The 22,084-nt window shown below is 43.0% G+C and overlaps 1 protein-coding gene across 8 annotated transcripts in view; it reads left to right on the top strand.

Annotated features, from left to right (window-relative positions):
• The window catches only part of LOC308101972 (phosphatidylinositol-binding clathrin assembly protein), a 137,394-nt gene that overhangs the window by 70,976 nt on the left and 44,334 nt on the right, over positions 1-22,084 (top strand). For all 8 annotated transcript variants that reach the window (XM_080451534.1, XM_080451532.1, XM_080451528.1 and 5 more), the window contains exons 5-10: positions 1,592-1,685; positions 4,357-4,468; positions 5,678-5,784; positions 9,152-9,193; positions 18,787-18,872; positions 21,004-21,127. In XM_080451534.1, the coding sequence (XP_080307660.1) occupies positions 1,592-1,685; positions 4,357-4,468; positions 5,678-5,784; positions 9,152-9,193; positions 18,787-18,872; positions 21,004-21,127 (565 nt within the window). The remainder of the gene's footprint in view (positions 1-1,591; positions 1,686-4,356; positions 4,469-5,677; positions 5,785-9,151; positions 9,194-18,786; positions 18,873-21,003; positions 21,128-22,084) is intronic.

Here is a 22,084-nt window from a genome sequence, read left to right as displayed (position 1 = left end):
CACATATAAGGCGCTAAATAACAAAGCTAACATAATATAATACTACATAGCATTCATTAATTTAGATGACAAGGAAGTGAGAAAGTAACGATACACTGTAAGGGTGTGGCTCACCACATATAAAGGCCATATTCAATCTCACAGCTAGCTGTATTAGCATTTCATTTCCAGAGCTTCTTCGGGCCCGTCTTTTTTCCTGGCTTGTTCGTTCATAAGTCACTGTCTCAGTTCATTGTCTGGGGGAAGTAGCTGTGTAGCACTCCGCAGTCAGTGGCTCTGTAGTTACGAAGCCACATTCCCCAGTCCACAACATGGATTAAAGTTCTCAGTCTATAAGTCAGCATGTCTTCTATGGAATCACGCCGGTACCTCTAGCATCCAAAACAGTCCATGGTTTGGATGGCTCTGATCTTTGATAAGCCTGCAGAGCTTTGCTGACACAACGTCCGTTGCATGGTCTTAAATCTCGGGATCCAAATGGGAACGGCGTGGCTCCATTGTGGAACTCGGATTTCATATGGCCAGTCTGACGAAATTGAAGTTAAATATTTCAGAAAGCATAAAACATAATTATGTGAACAAAATCAGTGCCTTACTGGAAGCGTGCCGTGTATACAGAGTTTGGTGCTGTTTGGTCCAGCAATTGGCAAGATTAGCTCCGGACACACATGCACACACACACACACACACACACACACACACACACACACACACACACACACACACACACACACACACACGCTCAGACGGCTTGCCTCTTGCAGAGCCACTGTGTCCATAAAAACATACACAGTACAATCCTGAGAGCTGAATTTATTCTGTGAGTGTAAAATTGGAGAGTTGAAGACACGAGAGGTTGACAACAAGGGAAATAATACAATGAGCCTCAATAGAAGTTCAAAGGTCAGAATCAGAGAGCCTGGCTGATGAAGGAGTTTTTATAGATCTGGATATGGATTATATCTGCTGATCTTTCTTTTTTTAAAGCTCTTTTTATTGAATCTTTCATTCCAACACTGTCAGCACATACATACACTGTGGAGAAAACTAATGCTTGTTAAAAACCGCAGAACTTTTATAATAATCAAGTAATGAAATAATACAAACACAAGAGAGGTACGTGGACCTACAAATAGTCATGCATTGTAAAGGTCATTATAAGAGCCCGACGCATGTGTTCACAGCCACCAACTTTGCTGGTACCCAATGATGTTTATTTCTATGGATACAATGTAGGCATTTAGTAGCAGATGCTCTTATCCAGAGCTACTTACAAAGTGCAAGATCAGAGTAGATGGCATGAACCAGTGGTGGAACGTAACTAAGTACATTTACTCAAGTACTGTACTTAAGTACAATTTTGAGATATTTTGTCTTTACTGGAGTCTTTCCAATTTCCAATACTTCTACTTCTACTCCACTACACCTCAGTAGTGGAGTAGGGTATTGATACTTTTACTGAAGTAAAACATGTGAGTACTTCTTCCATCACTGGCATGAACCCTAACCAGATAGAATGGAGATGTTGGTTCATTGTTCCAGTGTGTATCACGGTGTGTGTGAACTGTGTGTTGTTGTTGTTTTTTACCAGTATTGACGGAGTCATGCGCACCATGAACATTGAGAAGTTGATAAAGACTCTGCCCATCATTCAGAACCAGCTGGACGCTCTGCTTGACTTCCAGGTAACACACGTTCACCTCTGTCTGTCTGTGTGTGTGTGTGTGTGTGTGTGTGTGTGTGTGTGTGTGTGCGTGCGTGTGTGTGCGTATTGTTTGTGTAAAACATTGTGGGGTTGCATGCTGTAGAAAAAAGGTTCTCACTGCAGTGCATGTTGGTGTGCGTAGGCACAACATGCAGGCGAATGTGTGTGCTTATTATATTTTTGGTTGTGTGTGTGTTAGTGTTGGGCGGTAATGTATGACAGTAATCTGAGTTATCTTAACCACTTAAACCACCTGTATACTTAGTTGACCAAAGTCCCCAAGGGCTCTATAATAGGTCCCGTCCTTTTTTCCGCCCCTACACTGAATATCTTCGAGCTATAAGATCACAGCGCGTCACAACATCACACGTTGTGACCTTGCAGATCAGCAATGTTTTACCAAATGTTCACCCCAGAATAGGGACACTAGGGTTCATGTGGTCAAAATGAAGACGCTATCTATTTAAATACCGTCACGAGATGTCATCACGTGAAACGGCGCAAATGAAGACACAGCGAGACGTTGTCTTCTGTGAAAACTCGATCTGAAGTTGTTCTTGTGTCTCCCCCTCTTACGGTGAAGATACATGTATGCGAATTGAATCGCATTCAACGCCAACTGTTTGCCACTGGTGGGTGTGTCGCTAAAATGCAGGCTGTATTTAAATGTTTAATCACCCTATAAAGACCAACAAATCTCCAGCACTTGTCACCATGCCGTCTTCTGTTATTAATTGTGGGTTATATTTCATACCAGCATGGAAATCACATGTACAGTGTTATCCCTTTAGACCAAGTGTTTGACTGTACTTGTGCCATTTTTGTCTAATAAAATATTCAAACAAAAAAACAGTTAAAATAATTCTGGCACATAGAATCACCTACATGAAACGTACCCACATAGCTGCCGTTTGTGCATCTGTGAATAATATCCATGGTAAGCTTCATCTCCATGGCTCCATGGTCTCCAATACTTTATTAACTCATTCAGTGCCCAGCTTATTTATGGAATTTTGGCTCTGAGTGCCACAGCCAAAATTCATTGTAAAAAAAAAAAGGGCTTAGGACCCGAGATACAGCCTTTTTCAGTAAGAAGTTAAACAAAGAGTGAATGGAGCAGCAAATCTTCAAATCATCATATCTTGGGTTCTGATTTTTTTTTTTTTTCATTGGACGTCTTAGACGTTCTGTGGCACTCAGGGCTTATATTAGCGGACGTCTTAGACGTCCAGTGGCACTGAATGAGTTAACACGATTGCACTCTGTTCCATATTAAAGAAAAAGGCTCAAATCTTCCGAGTTGCTCCAGCGTCTTCTTTATTCAACAATACAAAACCTATTGGCATAAACCGCAGTAGAATCATAAGGTATGTTTACAGAGAAAGGAAGAGCGATGAAGCGGTTGCTACGTGGTTGCTACCCTGTAAAATTGTGAAGGAGGGAAGCGGCCGTGGCTGTGACGCATGTTCACATTTCAATTGCCTTTTCAAAGAACACTTAATGTTGCCATGGTAGATTACAGTTTTGACTTTGAACCGAGATGTAATCTGATGAGCAGCTGCAGCATGCGGTTCCACCTGATGCAGTGTGCCGCTATAAGTTATTCAATATTTCACGCCTGGGTGAAAAATAAGAAGGAAATGGACGACTAACGTTGGCATTAAGTACAAGCACGGATCTAATGTTCTCTCTTTTTTTTACAAAACCAATGCCATGAACAGGATTTGTCGAAGTCAATAAATATCAGGCCCGACAACGAGAATACAAATGAACCGGTACTGGTGCTGTACTTAATAGTAAAAACATTATGTTGTAATGCTGTAATGCTGTAATTCAGTGCTATAGTTCTCAAAGGGGTGTCCGGGGACCTTCATTGGTCCTTGGTGGGGGGGGGGGGGTTCTAGGGGGTCGTAAGCTACGTTATTGATAGTTAGTAGGAACCAAATGGACCCTTGCGGGTCTGTAACTCAGAGAGTGTACGAACGGAACCAAATGGGCTCTTGCGGGTCTGTAACTCTGAGAGTGTACGAACGGAACCAAATGGACCCTCACGGGTCCATTTGGCTCCATTCACACTCTCAGAGTTATGGGGGTCCGGGGCCTAATGCGTACACCACTACTGGGGGGGTCCTTGAAATTTAGAATCACTGCCATAGTCTATTACATATTGAGAAAGGAATTAAGACTCCAGACACATAGGATAGTGTGTCAACGAGTCAAGTGTATGTGTGTCACTGGAAGAGAGAGTCAGCCTGTAGCATTTAACATCATGGCTCCCTCCAGCCCCCCCTGCTGTTTTAATTACCCAGTAATAACGTACGCCCTGGCCACCCAACCCTTGTGACCCGTGTGTGTGTGTGTGTGTGTGTGTGTGTGTGTGTGTGTGTGTGTGTGTGTGTGTGTGTTTTCCTCTCCACACTGATGGTTGGAGATGACAGTCGAGTGAACAAAGTAAAAACTGACATCTCCCCTGCCTCCTCCTCTCTCTCTGTATCCCATATGTTCCTCCTCTCTTCTCCTCCTCCTCTCTCTTTTCTCCCCCACACCCCCCTCCCTCCCTCCCTTCTCTTATCTCTTTTTCTCTCCCTCCCTCTCTCTTTGGGCCCTCTCATCTCTCTCTCTCTCTCATATCTCTCTCTCCCTCCCTCCAGGCCAATCCTAATGAGTTGACCAATGGAGTGATCAACTCAGCCTTCATGTTACTCTTCAAAGACTCCATCAGGCTGTTCGCTGCTTACAACGAAGGAGTGATTAATCTGCTGGGTAACCATCACGCATGCATTCACGCGCGCGCACACACACACACACACACACACACACACACACACACACACACACCCACACACCCACACACCCACACACACCCACACACACCCACACCCACACACATACATAAAGACATCAACATGTGTCTTCATGATGTGCACAGCAGCTGTCTGCAGGAGATAGAACGCACGCACGCACACACGCGCACACGCACACACACACACGCACACACACATCAAACAACTACTGCAGGGCAAACACTCACATTCACTGACTCAAGCTCACATTGAGACACACACACACACACACAGCTGGAAAGATTGACACAATCACACACGCTCACAGCACGATATTAACACAGATATTGTCGCTCGCTCGCACACATGCACACACACACACACACACACACACACACACACACACACACACACACACACACACACACACACACACAGAGAGAGTGTGTCAGGCTCTCATAGGACTGTAAGTGTTTTCTGACAGGCTGTCATGTTTGTCTCTGCTGTATCTCTTTCCCATGTGTTCCTGTGTGTACTGCACACTGTAGTGTTACAGTAGTACACAGTAAAATCATCAACAAAACTCTTCAGAGTTAAATTATAAACCATGTGCATTTTCAGAGCATGTTTATTTTGTATGATGATCAATCAATCGACTGTGTTCCAGCTGGGATCAATGGATACTAACATAGTATACTTTAAGTTCCTATTTATCTCTAACACAATGAAAATTAATTCCCCAAGGTTTTAAAGAAAAATTACCATTCCTCAGTATTTAAACACAACATGCACATGACACCTGCCATATCAATACTGCACACTGTAGTATATCGGCTGTTTAAAAAATAATTCTGCCAGGTTGAAAGTGGTTAAGTCTGTCTGCGGGTTTTTATAAGCATTTAACCAATGAAAATGGCTTGTGACTAAATAATAACTTCATTGAATCGATTGGAAGACAGTATTATTATTTTTCATTTCTTGAAAAGTAACAGTTTTGGACATACAAGGTTTCCCTCTGACAATGTTGATTTAAAACTAAAATCTTGAGAAAAAAAGAAAATAAACGATTTTTTTATTATGTTATGAAAATAAAGCTTCACATAAAATTTCCCCAAATAAGTGTAAAAGAAAATGTGTCAATTTTCGACCTTTCCTTGTCTCCTTTCTCTGTCTCTCTCCACTTCTGTAGAGAAATACTTTGACATGAAGAAGAATCAGTGTAAAGATGCTCTGGACATCTATAAGAAGTTCCTCTACAGGATGACCAAGCTGTCCGAATTCCTCAAAGTGGCAGAGGTATGCACGGACACACGCACACGCACACAGTTCTAGACGGCTGGCCCCTGCGGTGCCACACCGTGAGAATCTTCGTCAAACATCTTAAAAAATCAAGTTTTAGACTTCCGTGTACCACACAGCAGGTCAAAATGGCCACTTCAGGCCACTCCAGAAGCACTTGGTGAGCAGCGGAAGCGAGACACCACAGGGTGTCGATTAGAATGAAAATGTCCTAGGTTCAAAAGCCTATTAGGGAAACATAATTGGTCTTGCAGCAATCACAGATGACTACATTTATGATTTTGAAAAAGTTGCGTTCTCTAATTGCAGAGCTTGAGTCAAGGCAAGTTTATGAGCTGAGAAATCTGGTTCAAGCTTGTTCATGATGTAGCACAAGATCAGAAATTTACTATGTTGAAGGAGAGAGCATAAGATTTGAAAATATATCATATCATATCTCTCGCGCGCACGCACACACGCACGCACGCACGCACGCACGCACGCACGCACGCACGCGCACACGCACACGCACACGCACACATATGAACACACATGAACACATAAACACACACATGAACACATAAACACACACAGGCAGCTGCTGCTAACCAGCTGGTAAGTGTAATCTGCCATAGATGTGTCAAAAAGATGTGCCAGCTGGGTTTGTCTCTCACATAAGACGCACGCACGCACGCGCGCGCGCGCACACACACACACACACACACCCCCACACACACACACACACACGCAGAAGCAGGTACATAGGCATATTGACATACTCTATGTTAATGCTAGTGTTAGTAGTATTAGCATTAGGATTGTGTGGTGTTCATTTATTCAGAACATCCACAAACACATGATCAGGGTTGCACGGTGTTACTGGCTAATTAAAATAAACACAGCTGTAATGTAAATGTCACAGGCTGACTATCTCCCACTGACAGACGTTATTACACACTGCTCTACTCTTTGCACCTTTAATTCCTTTCCCAAAATGTAGACTCACTCAATCATGCACTAAATTAATGAACGGCATTTACAAAAATACATTGTCTAAAAATACTGTTACTACCGTACTTCTATTTTCATTGAATGGCCTGAAGTTCTAAATCCTGTCTTTAAGCACAGATTTAATAGAAAAGTAAGGTCAAGTATTTGTGTATATTGGCAAAATAGAACACTACAACCAACAACTGTTAATTGTTTTAATGACTTGACAGTGACTTAATTTGCTAAAAAATTGTTAATGCACCTACAGTAATGACATTCGGTGAAGATTGTAAAAAAAATGTATTGTCAGTCGTAGCTACGGTACCGTACTGTACTGTGGGTGTTTAGCCTAGTTTCACTGCTGACTGCACCACACACACACCAAGGCTAGACAGGTCCTGACTTACCCTCACTGGCCTGCACACGCACGCATGCACGCACGCACGCACGCACGCACGCACGCACGCACGCACGCACGCACGCACGCACGCACGCACGCACGCACGCACGCACGCACGCACGCACGCACGCACGCGCGCGCGCGCGCACGCACGCGCAGTTACAGACAGACACCCAGAATAACCCCTAAGATGGAGAATGTGGTTAGGTGCTTGGTTAGCTCTCTCTCCTCTCTCTGTCTCTCTCTCTCTCTCGCCCCTGTACCTGACAAAGATGGATGCCCGAGTGCCTCCTCTCCAGCCAGCGCCCACAGATCATCCCTCTCTCTCTGCTCTCCTCTCTCCTGTCCTCAACTTGCTTGTTCCCCCTTCCTCTCTCGTCCACTTAAGCCTGATTTCATGTGCCAGAAATAGCTGATTTACAAGTTCAACTGTGAACTTGTAAATCGTCTATTTCTGGCAACGACATTTGTATACGACGGAGCAAAATATTTGCATAAATCTCTCCCCTCTCTCTCATCCTTCCTCTTTCCTCTCTCATCCTTCCTCCCTCCCTCTCCTCTCTCTCATCCTTCCTCTCTCCTCTCTCATCCTTCCTCCCTCCCTCTCCTCTCTCTCATCCTTTCTCTCTCTCTCTCTCATCCTTCCTCCCTCCCTCTCTCCTCTCTCATCCTTCCTTCCTCCCTCCCTCTCTCCTCTCTCTCATCCTTCCTCTCTCCTCTCTCATCCTTCCTCCCTCCCTCTCCTCTCTCTCATCCTTTCTCTCTCTCCTTTCTCATCCTTCCTCTCTTCTCTCTCTCTCATCCTTCCTCTCTCTCATCCTTCCTCCCTCCCTCTCTCCACTCTCATCCTTCCTCCCTCCCTCTCTCCACTCTCATCCTTCCTCTACTCTCTCTCATCCTTCCTCCCTCCCTCCCTCTCTGTCTCCATCCCTCCCCCCTTCTCTGTCTCCATACCTCCCTTCCTCTCTCCTTCCCACACAGTGAAGTCCTGCTAAACCTCTATCCTCAGTAGCAGGTGTTCACACTGCATTAAATATGCTCTTTTCTTTATGCACTTTATGTATAAATGAACCCCGGCGAAATGAATTTGTCTCTGTTGTCCTCCATGTGAGAATTGTAACGGCTGGCTTCCCTAACGCAACAAACAACAACAACACTGGCAACGCAAATGTTTAGGAAAGGACTTATGTGTATGAAACAGGAGCAGCTTTTCATTATTCAGCAGCACCACCATTCTAAAGGTTTATTATTAGGCATGAATGCATTCTATATTTATATGAATGCATTATACATGTTGTGTGTTCTTTGGTCTTGGAAGCCATGACCGCAACACAGCGGGGGGAGTTTTGTGTCAGCCGACGCACAAACTACTCTACCGTTGTTGTGCTAAAGCTATATATTTTGCCACGTTTTGACAATGTTGCCACGTTTTTGACATTGTTTTGAAACTTGACAAATCAATGTTGGTGAGCATCCAGGTCTGGTGTCCTGGTGTATCTGTGTCCAAAACAAGTCAGTGGTACACAAACGCTTTCAATGTGAGTTACGATCTCTTTATGGTGGTGATGTTTTTGGTGAAATGTCCCTTTAAATGTTGTTTAAAGAAAAATAAAAAAAACAGTCTCAATGTTGACACCACCATCCATCAGTGGCCACGCCCCATCCGTCCTCATTGGTCAGACATTTTCACAGCGTCCAATCATCATTGTCACGTTTCGCCTGGTCAGTCAGCTGATTGGCATCGGCCAAAGAGTCCTGCCGTATACTTTATTTCCTTGTTTATTTCTGTTGTTTATGTTTATGTTGATGCTGCCACCGCATGAATTAATGAAACCCTTGTTGTTTTTTTTCTGTTTTTCCATTCTTTTTTGCCCCCACCTTCTCCCCTGCCCCTCCTTTTTATTTATTTATTTGTTTATTTTCCATTTTGTTTTAATCCTTTTCTCCCCTTTTTTTTTCTTTTTTCTTTTCTTATTTGTTCGTTTGTGACAACAGCAAGTTGGAATAGATCAGGGTGACATCCCCGATCTCTCACAGGTCAGTGTACATCTCACCTCTCTCTCTCTCTCTCTCTCTCTCTCTCTCTCTCTCTCTATCTCTCTCTCTCTCGCTCTCTCTTTTCTTGCCTTTACCTGCTCTTAAGCCTGAGTGATATTTGGTTGCGCGCCGTATCGTTCCCCCGAAAATAGCCGACGTATAAGCTCAACACAACAACGTTGTGAGCTTATACAATGGCTGTTCTCGGGGCCCGACACCGGTGCACAGCGAAGTATAAATAACCCTCTAATCAATTTCTTTCTCAACTCACAAGCCTTCATCCTGGCCAACATCGGTGCATTTCTTCCTCCCTTCATCATATATCGCCGTGTTCTTCTCAGTACTCTCGTCCTTCCTCTCTCTCGTTCCACCTCTCTCTCCTCTCTAACCAAAAGCCATCTTGTCTAACCTAATCTCTGCTTCCCATTTCCACCCCGTCCACTTACTTCTGGTTAGATTGATTTGTTCCTGAGTGTGTCTGTGGATGTACCATAAAGCACTCTGTTAGCCCTACTCTAACCACTTAAACCCTATGTGCGTTGTGCAGTGAATACGGAAAGTATGCCGATCTTAACAAGCTCCATAAAGAGTTTTGTAAGCTATGTTTTGGTGAATGTTCCTGCCCACCATGCGGTGGCTGGGGCTTTGAATCCTCCTCCGAAGAAGAATCCGGCTCGGCTCGTTCGCTTCAGTGATCACAGTCGGCTGTGTTCCAGGGCGGGAAGCCGGCAAGGGGAGAAGGGAATTGGCATAACGACTGAATTGGGTGGGGAAAAGATGGGAACGTTGTACTTAGTATATAAACTGCATACACACGTATACAGTGTCAAAATATGCATATAATTTAAACCCATTCAATCCGGGAACTTATCTGTGTCATGTCAGATTTTTAGCTATAACATTAGGATATTACAAAATTGCAGATATACAAGCTCGTAGCTTGTAGATCTGCTATTTTTGAAAAATCTTGAAAATGTTTGCAAATCTATGAATATATATTTTTTAAAGCGAACATTTTTAACTAAAATCTTTGCTTCTGGGCGGTCCCTGGCTGGAACAAAACATTTTTATATGGGGGTCCGCGACCAAATACATACAATTTTGGGGGTCCAAACACAGATTTGCGCACCACTGATATATATATATAGCAACATACGGTTTTCAGAAAACTGTTAGGATTTAGAAGACATTTGTACATGCGTTCCCTGATTGAATGGGTTAATAAAATGAAATTCTATCTTTAAATCAATATTCACAGTGTCTTGTATCACAGTATATATCGATGCTGTCGGGTGGAAACCTCATACTGTATGTCAAAAACTGTTACTTTTCAGAATTCAAATAAAAGAAAATCAGATCTATAAGCTCAAAACACACTGCTTTTTGAACTTGTAAATCTGCTATTTTCTTTTCTGCTATAACTTTTTTGTGTGACACTGTAGTACGACGAAGTATTGCTTTACGAAAAAACATAAAAAGTTAAAATAAGGAGTTGAGAGGTTTCTGCCCGACAGCAACGATATCATAGTCGTCACGGTTGTGTGCACAGTCCTACCTAGAGCAAATGTTTTTTGGGAAAGTAAACCCCCTGAAGAATAACAGTTGTAACAGATCGTACCCTGTGTATAAGCTTGTTTGAAGGCTTAATAAAGCGCTTCAGTGCTTCTCCCACTTGCCTTTTAGAAAGTGAAAAGCCTGCAACTTTGACGCTTACATTACATCAGAAAATCCTTTTTTAGGTGATCTTGGGAAGCTTTTTCTTTGCTTTAATTTTCCTCCTTGTTCTTAGGCAGAGGCTTGAATCGGGGGTCATGCATTATTCTAATAATCCTTATGCCAAGTGACTCATGAAGAACTTGTCCGCGCGGGGATTGTCTGGGATATGTGTGTGTGTGTGTGTGTGTGTGTGTGTGTGTGTGTGTGTGTGTGTGTGTGTGTGCGTGGGCATTGAACTGGTGGTGAAACCCTGCAGTTGTACAGCGGTCATCCCAGGTCCTCTCTGAGTCTCTGTCAGTACTCCTCCCTTACACAAAGATGTCTTACATCGTAGGAGGGGACATGAGGATCATGCTTGCTGTGTGTGTGTGCGTGCGTGTACGTACATGTGTGTGCGAGATACTGTTTGAATATGTCACAAAGACACACGCATCTTCGTGGGATGATGTATGCATAATGTGTGTTGTACTGTACGTGTGTTTGTGCGGATGCAGGCGTGTGTGTGTGTGTGTGTGTGTGTGTGTGTGTGTGTAGTTACACACGCTTCTTTGTAGAATGGAGTCAGTGACCTTTGTCACGGCTGCTTGGATGTGATGTTGAATCAACATGATATGTTTGCCCTGGCACCGTGACCTCACATGACCTTGTTTGTACACACACACACACACACACACACACACACACACACACACACTCACACTCACACTCACACTCACACACTCACACACACACATATGCAAAGTGTAATATACACAGCTCCAAACGCTCATGCTCACATACACACACACAGCAAAAGGCCACGAAGCCTCATGAATATGAGATAAGCTTGTCTCTTTGTCCTCCGCCACCACATGAAAAGAATCCTCACACGGCTCTTTGACCGCATAATTTAAATTTTCTACCTGTCACCACCACCACCACCACCACCACCTTGAGTCGTTTATACCATTCAATCCGGGAACGCATCTGTGTCATGTTCGATTTTAGCTATAACCATTATTTTATAATTTTGGGTATTCAAAAATAGCAGATATACAAGCTCATAGTGCGGCACCGAGTGCCACGTTATAAGCTTGTAGATCTGCGTTTTTTTTTTTTTTTATCGTGATTTTTATTTTGTGCAAATCTTTGAATATATATATTTTTCTAGCGGGGTCCCTGGAACAAAAATATTTTCAGATGGGGGTCCGCGGCCAAATACATATAATTTCTGGGGGTCCTTGACATGAAAACGTTTGAGCTGAACTGATATTAACATTCAAAAAATAAATTGCAGATCTACAAGCTCGTAGCGTGGCACTCGGTGCCACGCTATGAGCTTGTAGATCTGGTATTTTTGAATAGCCAAAGTATAAAATATGGATACAGTGGTTACACAGATGCGTTCCCAGTCTTAAAGGGTTATTTCATCTCACATCATTGCGAGATGTCTCCCCGCTTTTGAGTTTCCTTCTCTGGTTTCCGGGTTTTCTGTCCGCATCCCAATGTAAAACACTGGTGATGACCTACAAGGCACCCAAGAGCATGGCGCCCCCCGCCTAACCTTCAGAACATGATCCACCCCGTACACCCCTTCATGCACGCTTAGATCAGCTACCACAGGATGTCTGTCCCTCCCTTTTAGGGTTGGGATCTGGAAACCGGGTCCAACATTGAGGAACCGGAACTATTTCCATAACATTTGTAATCGTATTATTATTATTTGTTTTACACTGTCAAAGCTTTTATGGTGGACTTAATGTCTGCTATACAATTACAATGCCAGTGGGTCTCAAAACGTTTTAATTTCGAGGACCACCATACATCGTTAAAGGGAGCCGTTATGGAATCGAACCGTTAAGAGGGTATCGTTAAGGAATATATCTGAATGCGGCAATACAATATCTCTGAATTGCATAATATACATGGCATCACAAATAACATTGTGACAAATGCTTGTCTTAACATTTATTAGTTACGCAGTGTAGTTATTAGATAATAGTAAACTATCTTTTCTTCATGAGGAAACCATAATTGTATGGCTGTGTTCATTGTCACGTCCATGGACACAGTGAATAAATGAGGCTGCACAGACGGCACGAACATTTAATTATTTTTGATTGACTCATTTTTCGGTTCTTATCTTATTTAATTACATTTTTACTTTATAAACAGCCAATGAAGCAAAGTTAGTGGACGTGGGCTCTCTATTCTAGTTCACTGGTGAACATGAACATCACTTATGTTATGACAAAAACTCAATAATATTGCACAATCTAGCTTCTTCTCGCCAGCTCTTGCAAACAGGACGGGCGAGAGGTGTTAACCAATTTCAACATGCCGTCCCTATTTTGGGCATGACATTGTAGGCAAAAAATATATAACAAATGTAATAGCCAATCTACAAGCTTGTATTGGCTATTTTCGCCACTTTACACCATCTCATGGCTAAGGCGTGGTTAATTGATTTGAGCTACAGTAAATAACTACAATCTTCGTGAAATTATTTGGCAACACATTAGCATAACCTATATTGACAGAATGGAAGATAAATTAACGGTTGGATTTTAAAAGCATTGAGTTCCATAGCTACATCTAGCTATGTGTACTCGGATGTCAAATATGGTGTGACAAATCTACAGAGAATCTTTGAAATTTGAGTCTGGTCCGTGGCCAAATATGTAAATTTGGGGATCCTTAACGTCAGAGAACGTTAAGGATGTGTCTAGTGTGTCTTTCTGCTCCTACTGTGCGTTGTTGCCCTGGCCTCTAAAGTTAGTGCTGTGGAAACGCCCTGAGAAGACAGACTCGCGCAACAGCAGCCAAAAGGCGAGGAGAGCAAGGCACCCTGCTGTGTGTGTGTGTGTGTGCGCACGTGTGCGTGCGTGCGTTAGAGACACTTTTTGCAAGGCTGAGTGTGAAAATGTGTTGCTGTGTGTGTTTGAGTCAACTATTCTGTCTGAATGAGCTGCAATCGAAGCATTTGCGTGTACGGGTGTTCGCGCGAAAAGTGCATTTGAGTGTGAGTGTGTTCGGGTGCTTTGCGGTTTTCCTGCTTTGTGTGTATGCATGGTCTGAGCTAACGTTGCCTCACACTGGGAACAAGGATTCCCACGTGTCTATTCTGATCCCGGGACACTTAATTGTCTCTTTATCTGACACACTCTAGTAGTCTCTCATATAAAAACCTTCTGTAGGCAGCAGTTTGACAAGAAAACCCTCCACCCAAACACACCCAAATACAATTACTATGTTGGCTGTGTGAGTGAGTGTGCATGGTTTGGCATGCCTTTGCCTACTTCAGAAAGCGTGTGCATGTGTGCATGCCTTTATACAGTAAATGTGTGTGTGTGTGTGTCTGTGTGTGTGTGTGTGTGTGATTTGCCCTGCATACTTTAGAAAGAAAGTATGCATGTGTGCAAGCCTTTATAAATGTGTTTTGTGCGGTGTGTGTGTGTGTGTGTGTGTGTGTGTGTGTGCACGTGTATGCTGTTGTGTGTGGTTTGCTGTGCATAGTTTAAAAGGAGCGTACATGTGTGCAAGTCTTTATAAAATGCATTTTGTCTGTGTGGGTGTGTGTGTGTGTGCGCTGTTACTGAAAGAGTGTTTTCACATTCCTGTGGACGGAGAGGGAGAGAAAGACATGACGTTGCCATTTTTTCTCGTTGGAAACATTTCCTCTTCTCTCTGCTCGGCCACAGCTGAAAAACACTGAGTCAAACGTTCACACACACACACACACACACACACACACACACACACACACACACACACACACACACACACACACACACACACACACACACACACACCAACCCGAGAAACGAAGCGTTTTCTCCACGGTTGAAGGAAGCCATCTGTAAAATCACCATGGTCTAGACAACAACTTAGGAATGAATCAGAACCACAATCGGCAATGATTTTTGCGTGCGTGCGTGTGTGTGTGTGTGTTTTTGCATGTGGTACTCAGTGAACGCATGGGTGCATGTGAGTGTGTTTGTGTGTGGTGGTGTTTTTTGGGTGTGTGTGTGTGTGGGATAAAGTTTGTTTTCTGTGTATGTGGGCAGTGACATCTTGCGGATTAGCTTAACACAGCCAGTACCAACACTCATACAGAATGCAACATGACATTACATATTACGTTGCTGTCGGGTGGAAACCTTGTATGTCCAAAACTGTTCCTTTTTTATTATTAAATATATTTTTGGAAAACAGCAGATCTACAACCTCAAAACGCATTGCGACGCGTTTTGAGCTTGTACATCTGCTATTTTCACTACTTTTCTGCGACGCTCTTGTATGATGAAGTAGGTCATTAATTTACAACAAAAAGACATACAAAGTTGAAATATGGAGGTTTGTGCTCAACAGCGACCGCCTTTTTTTCACAGTAGACCATTACAAGAACATTAGACTGACAAAGCTCACTGCAGAGTCCAGGGAGGGTTAGATGACAGCTGTGCAGATGTCTGTTGTTTTGTAGGTCATTTATCAAGCTCCTTTGGAGGGATGTTACTGTACACATGTAAGCAGTGGTGGAGGAAGTTCTCGCATTTTGTACTTAACAGGATAGTTCACGTTCAAACATGTGTGTCTAACCGGACAGTTTTTAAGTTGCTTGGTTCAGTTTTTAGATATGTGATATTCTTTTTATCAGACACGCCTCCTTCCTGTACAAACCCATTGTAACCATGATGGATTCAGTGAACACACCTGCCCGTCCTTGGCTCTGGTGACTCATATTGTCCTGCTAATGCGTGAGGGGGCTGTGGTTTTTCAATTACTTTTTTCATTTATTTTTCAACATTTGTTTGGAAAATGAATAGAAGTATTTTGCACACCTACAAGGGCGACAGGAAAATAAAAATAAATAAATAAACAAATTGAAAAAACACAGCCCCCTCAAACATTAGGACAATAGCAATCACCAGAACCAAGGACAGGTGTTTTCAGTGAATCTAACATGGTTACAATGGGTTTCAAGCCAGTTAAAAACTGCCTTGGGTGTGAAACACAAAACCCAGAGTAGACGTTAAAATGACCCCAAACATGTTTGAAAGTGAAATACCCCTTTAAGTTCAAAATGCGAGCACTTCTTCCACCACTGTATACATGTACATCCCTCAAGAGAATATAACAGCTAACACTAATTAGTATATAACAGCAATTTATCAAACTAGACAGCTTATATTGACAGTAAGGTGCAGTGAATCTGTCCAAACGGTCAACAATGCATTCTTTTGATAGTCATCATACGTTCTATAGCGTATAGAATGGCGAAAACAACCTACATTCAACTGCCAATAACTATGGAACGGATGTTTGCGACGGCAATCATCCGTTAAATAGCTGATCTAGAGAGGCCTGTTGTGAGCATGTAGATCAGCTATTTTCACAGTATTTTTCTCTGGAACCGAGTCAAACTAAATGTAATGCCTCAACTCCTACAATTCCAAGTGCTTGTCAGGGTGGGGGGTTCCCAGTTCAAATATGATTATTTTGGGGGGTCACGGCCTGAAAAGTTTGAGAACCACTGCGCTAGGGGTCTGTACTTGACCCCCTCCCTCTCCCCCCTCTACATCGAATCGCTTAGCCGAAAATAGCCGCTAGTTCACAACGCGTCATGTTGCGATGCGTTGGGATGTTATAGAGTGGCTATTTTTGCTGAATGTTCGCCCCCAGAATAGGTTCTCCAGGCTCCATAAAGTCACCATAAAACAAATGCCCATGATAACACGGCTACTGCCATATAACATTGCAAACAGTTAACACCGTCATACAAAGCTTGAAGGGCAACAACTACTTGAGTAGTGAGGAAAACCATCTTCACGGTTGTCTGCTGTCTTGCAAAAATGTTTGTGCAGATGCATAAGAAGCAGTGGTGTAGAGAGTACATGTACTCAAGTGCATTTTTTAGTATTTAAAATGCAATACTTTTACTTCTACCCCACTACAACTCAGAGGAAAATATTGTACTTTTAATGCACTACAATTATATGACAACGTTAGTTACTTCGTAGTGTTTGATTATTATTACAAAACATACTCTAACCACTTCAGCCTTGTATATATTTCGGCCTTTTGGAAATAGCCGATCTACAAGCTTGATGTGCTATTTTCAAATGATTTTTTTAATACATTTTGAACTTGTGAAATGGGACATTCTGCACAATACTTGCCAATACTTTTGTACTTTTACTCGAGTACATTTTTAATACATTTTTTAATAGCATATCTACATTGCAGTATTGATACTTGTACTGAAGTAAAACACGCGAGTACTTCTTCCATCACTGATAAGAAGTGAAGATACTTTTAGTCTCACTTATGTCTATAATCCTTAGCTTGTTTTGTGGGCAGAACACAACATGCACTACGGTGATGGATCTCACATTGTTTGAAAGACATCACGTCTTCGACACACAGCTACACTAAGGTACCCAAACATTTCCTTGACGACGACAACACACAACAGCAGGAAGGTTGAGTGACCGGAGCCAAGAGTGGGATCAGAATAGAAAGCCTGTCACGGAATGTTTGCAGTCTGGTCGCCAGTGGCGACGCGAGGACAAGCCCCTCCCACACTCCCCCACCCACCTTTTTTCTCTGGTATAATGTGAAAGCTGGCTTTGTTTTGTCTGTGGAAGAAGAGGTGATAACACGGCTATTTATTTGTCTGTTCTTGTCACTCCGCATGGCGTGGTTTTGTCGCTCACAAGCCATCATAACCACAGTGTAAACATCCCTTCCATTCAAGGGCCTAGAGTCTGGACTTTTTTTACTTTAAGACAGGAATGGGGATGTTTACTTTGAGCACATTGTGACATAACCATCTGAAGCCTATAGACCTCATTGGCCAGGGTCCCCCAGGCGTCAACACCTAGCTCCTTCCCTTTTTTCCAACTACACCAAATCCCTTTGCCGAAAATAGCCAAACCACAAGCTTACGTTATGACACATTGTGAGCTTGGACTGTAGATCTGCTATGTTCCTAATGTTTGCCTACTTTGACATGTACTCTAGTGTTCACGTGGTTAATACACTGACGTACAAAGATCAAAACAGACCAGACAAACAAATGAAGGACGAAAAAGAGAGCAGCCTAAACTGAAGTAATAAAAAACAAAACTATAAAAATAAAACGTAGATAAGTGCAGAGGGATTGGTTTTAATCCGCAGTGTATGACAGGAGTTTATGACGGCGATGACATTGTTTGCCAAGACGTGTTTGACAGAACGTAACAATGCTTCTCGCGTTACAAGGACAACAAGACCCTCGCATACCGCACGCAGTCAGACATGCAGGACAAACAGACAAGACAAAATGAAAAGAAGGGGGATTGAAAAGAAAAGAAAATATGAGACAAATCCATTGAAAGCCTTTAGACATGTGTGCATGTCTCGGCCCAACCTCTCTCCTCTCCTCCTCTCGTCCTCTCGGCTCCTCTCTGGTTTTTCTGACTCCTTCCTTTGTTCTCGGTGTCGTCGGATTGCACTCTAACCAGCGGTGTGAATGTTTGCTGCATGTGTTGCCAGGGCTATTCTTGGCACCCGATGCACTCTGTTACCCCACCTCTGAGACTGACTAACACCCGTGTGTGTGTGTGTGTGTGTGTGTGTGTGTGTGTGTGTGTGTGTGTGTGTGTGTGTGTGTGTGTGTGTGTGTAAAAAATGGCTTTTTGTGTGTGTTTGCATTTTACCTGAAACCTGTGAAATATGTGTGTGTGTCGTGGAACTGTCTGAGTGCATAAAGGACAAAGACCAGCGTACAAAGGTGAACATACACTTACTTCTCTCTCTCTCTCTCTCTCTCTCTCTCTCACACACTGTCTGTGTCCTTGTCTCTCTCCCTCTCCCCCTCCCCTCTCTCTGTCTCTCTCCTCTCTCCCCACCACCAGGCCCCCAGCAGTCTCCTGGAAGCTCTGGAGCAGCACCTGGCCTCCCTGGAGGGGAAAAAAACCAAGGAGCTGAGTGCAGACACCAGGTATATACGTACAGTAAATACCCTGACGGTTGCCCACACACACACACTTCGAGTCCCGAGTGTTAGTTACACTCTGAGGTGTGTGGAAATGGACCCGGGAGGGTCCATTTCCACACACCTCAGAGTGTAACTAACACTCCACGTCTTTGACTGGAGGTCAGACTCTGCTAGACTGACCTACATAATATGTGCCGGTGGATCAGTGCTGGCTGGCTGTGCTTATGAGAAAATATAGAAAACGAGGTGCTCGGGTGGTGCTAGTGGTAAAGTGCCTGCCTCACCACCGCCGCCGGAGGTTGTGGGTTTGAATCTGCCGTTGGTGCGTTTTTCGGCTTTGTCGAGCAGCTTATCTATACGAACACTATTGGCCCCGTGTTCGGGGGAAGGGTGATGTTTGTAACCGCACGTACGGTAGAGATGCGCGGATCGCGGTTCTAGCCGCGGTTGCCGCAGTTAACCGCAGTTTGGGTGGATTTGGCTCAATCAAATATAATTATGAATTAATATTGGATAAACCGCGGGTGAAATAATGCGGGAATTAAATTAATGATATCAATCTATAGGCCTATAATATCTTTTAAAAAGCACGAAATTTCACCGTGTGTGCGTTTGTAGTATTTTAATAATACGTCATTTTACACCAGGCACAAATTAGCCGCTCACTACATGTTGCTGTGCAGGCAGCCAGTGTTGCCAGGTTGCGAGAGAAATAAGTAGCCAGGTCTATGAAAACAAGCCCAAAACAAGTGCCAAACAACAAGCCCAAAAGTCGCTTGTAAAAAGCTTATAAAAAGCCGACATGGCAACAAAGTGGTCGAAAGCGAAAGTACCTTAATGAAGACATGCGCTTGTTGATTGTATACAGTCACTGCATCGCGACAGTGGTGAGTAACATTGTTTATAAGAAAACTAACGTCAGGAAATTAACAATTATTTGGTGCGGTTGGTGCGGATCTATAAATAGGATGATATAATTACCGCGGGTGGATGGCAGATGGATAATGAACTTGTAAACGCGGATTTGGGTGACACTGGCAGGTGAGTCAGTCGGATACAACAGCAGTGAGACAACACCCACATTTTTGTGGGGAGAAATAATTTTGCTTAAGGACTAAATTGGGGAGAACGGGGCAAAAAGCACCCCAAAAATAGGGAAAAAAGACTATGTAAAAAAAAATATAATGAAGACTATATTATCACAAACATACAATATGTAATAATGTATAATATATTTTCAAATCTACATAATAGCTGAAGCTTCAGTCTTTTGTCTTAGAAGATGGAGAAATATTTGCGTTTGACTAACTTCGTAGTCTCTTTTTTTGTGGTACCAAGTGTCACCACGGTAAGTTATTATGAACAAGACCAAATGATGGCCATTGGAGAGGCTTGATTTCAACAGATACACACGAGCAGACATGACACACAAACCACACACCTTAGCACATATCTATCTCTCTTTGCCGATCAGCAATAGCAAAGCTATTAAGCAGGGGGAGAAACAACCAGGGCGCTCAATGAGAGAAGGAAGTGGACTATTAAGGGCCGTTCCACTCCAAGCACGATTACTACGGTAATTATGTGAGCGTCGTCCACGCTGATTGAACGATAACGTTCTGCAAACAGTGGCACCAAGCACATCCACGCTCACACATGGAGGCAGAGAGAGAGTGAGTGAGAGAACATTGGTGCTGAAAGACACATGCAGTAGGCCACTGGTTTTCAACCCTTTTCATTACAAGGTCCATTATTTTTTGTGCATTTGAGCCACGGACCACCATTTGATGAGATTGAGACTCTCACACCCAAGAATATTTTGTTATCGTTGAATAAGATTTTGTCCACAATTCCATGCTGTGTTGATGTTGGTACCATAGGAGAGATGACAGGCAAACGTTGATCAAAATAACAATTCTTCTACATTCTCTAATTGTGTAGACTTCTTGTAAATTAAGTAATGCAGATGTTTAACAATACTTTAACTCTTGAGAGTGTAAAATGAAACGGGGTCCATTTGGGTCCCGGGAACCCACTTTGAGAACCACTGCTGTGAGGGAATGCACCAACGTCTTGTACTTCTAACTCTTTTGGTCCTTTTTCTTTCTTCTCTTGGTGTTCTGCGTGGTTGCAGAGCGTCCACTCTGTCCAGCGCCGTGTCCTCCCTGTCCTCCACGGGCATGTCCTTCAGCCGCATGGACGAGAAGGAGAGACAGCAAGCCCTGGAGGAGGAGCAGGCCAGACTGCAGGCTCTCAAGGTGACCTGGTTTAATATTGGGGGGAACATTATATGATCGTCTCTGAAAAGTTGAAATATGGCAGATACAAGGTTTCTGCCCCGACAGCAACGATGTGCTCTTAACACCATGGAGGAAAGCTGTTTTTATATACAGGGGGAACAAATTTATACGATAACACCACACAAATAGTTGGTTTATTTCAGGGGAACATTTCATGTTGTTACAACCACTGCAATAGTTATTTTATATTAGGGGACGTTTTATACTGTACAGCCGCAGCAATGGTTATTGTATATCAGGGGACATTTCATACTGCAGGAGGCTCTAAGGATAATACTTTATTATACACACATGAATATATGTAACGCCTAATATACAGTAACATGAGCGGATTAGTACATTTTAGCCAGAGAACCATCAGCCTCGTTGAAGAGGGGTTGGACAGATTAAGTTTATATTCATGGGTTGATGTGATTTAACCCTTTAAGACCGGGAAAGCATCAGTCATTTTAGATTTGAACCACTATCACTATCTATTCAAAAAATAGCAGATATACAAGCTCATAGTGCTATTGCTATTTTTTTTTATTATGAAAATTTGTGCAAATCTTTGAATATATATATTTCTTTAAAGTGAACATATGTAACTCAAATCTTTGCTTCTGGGGATTCTACACATTCTTTTCATACAGTTTTTTAAAGAAACTGATGTTGCTATAATCAGTGGTTCTCAAACTTTTTCATGTCAAGGAACACCAAAATTATATGTATTTGGCCCGCTATTTTTGGCTCATATTCCCCTCCGAATAGGGATGCTACCTCAAGTGGTTAATGTAAAAAGAAGACGAAAATCCCTGTAGTAACTCTGAGGACCCCCTAGGGGGTCCCGGACCCCCTGTTGAACACCCCTGGTGTAGAGGGAATAAAGAAGGGGGCCAAGGTTAGACCCCAGGGGGGGGACCCTGGTCAATGAAG

The sequence above is a fragment of the Gymnoscopelus braueri genome (assembly GCF_963280865.1).
Source record: "Gymnoscopelus braueri genome assembly, chromosome: 15".
NCBI lineage: Eukaryota > Metazoa > Chordata > Actinopteri > Myctophiformes > Myctophidae > Gymnoscopelus > Gymnoscopelus braueri.
The sequence above is the reverse complement of the archived record's forward strand: the minus strand, read 5'-3'. Positions and strand labels throughout refer to the sequence as shown.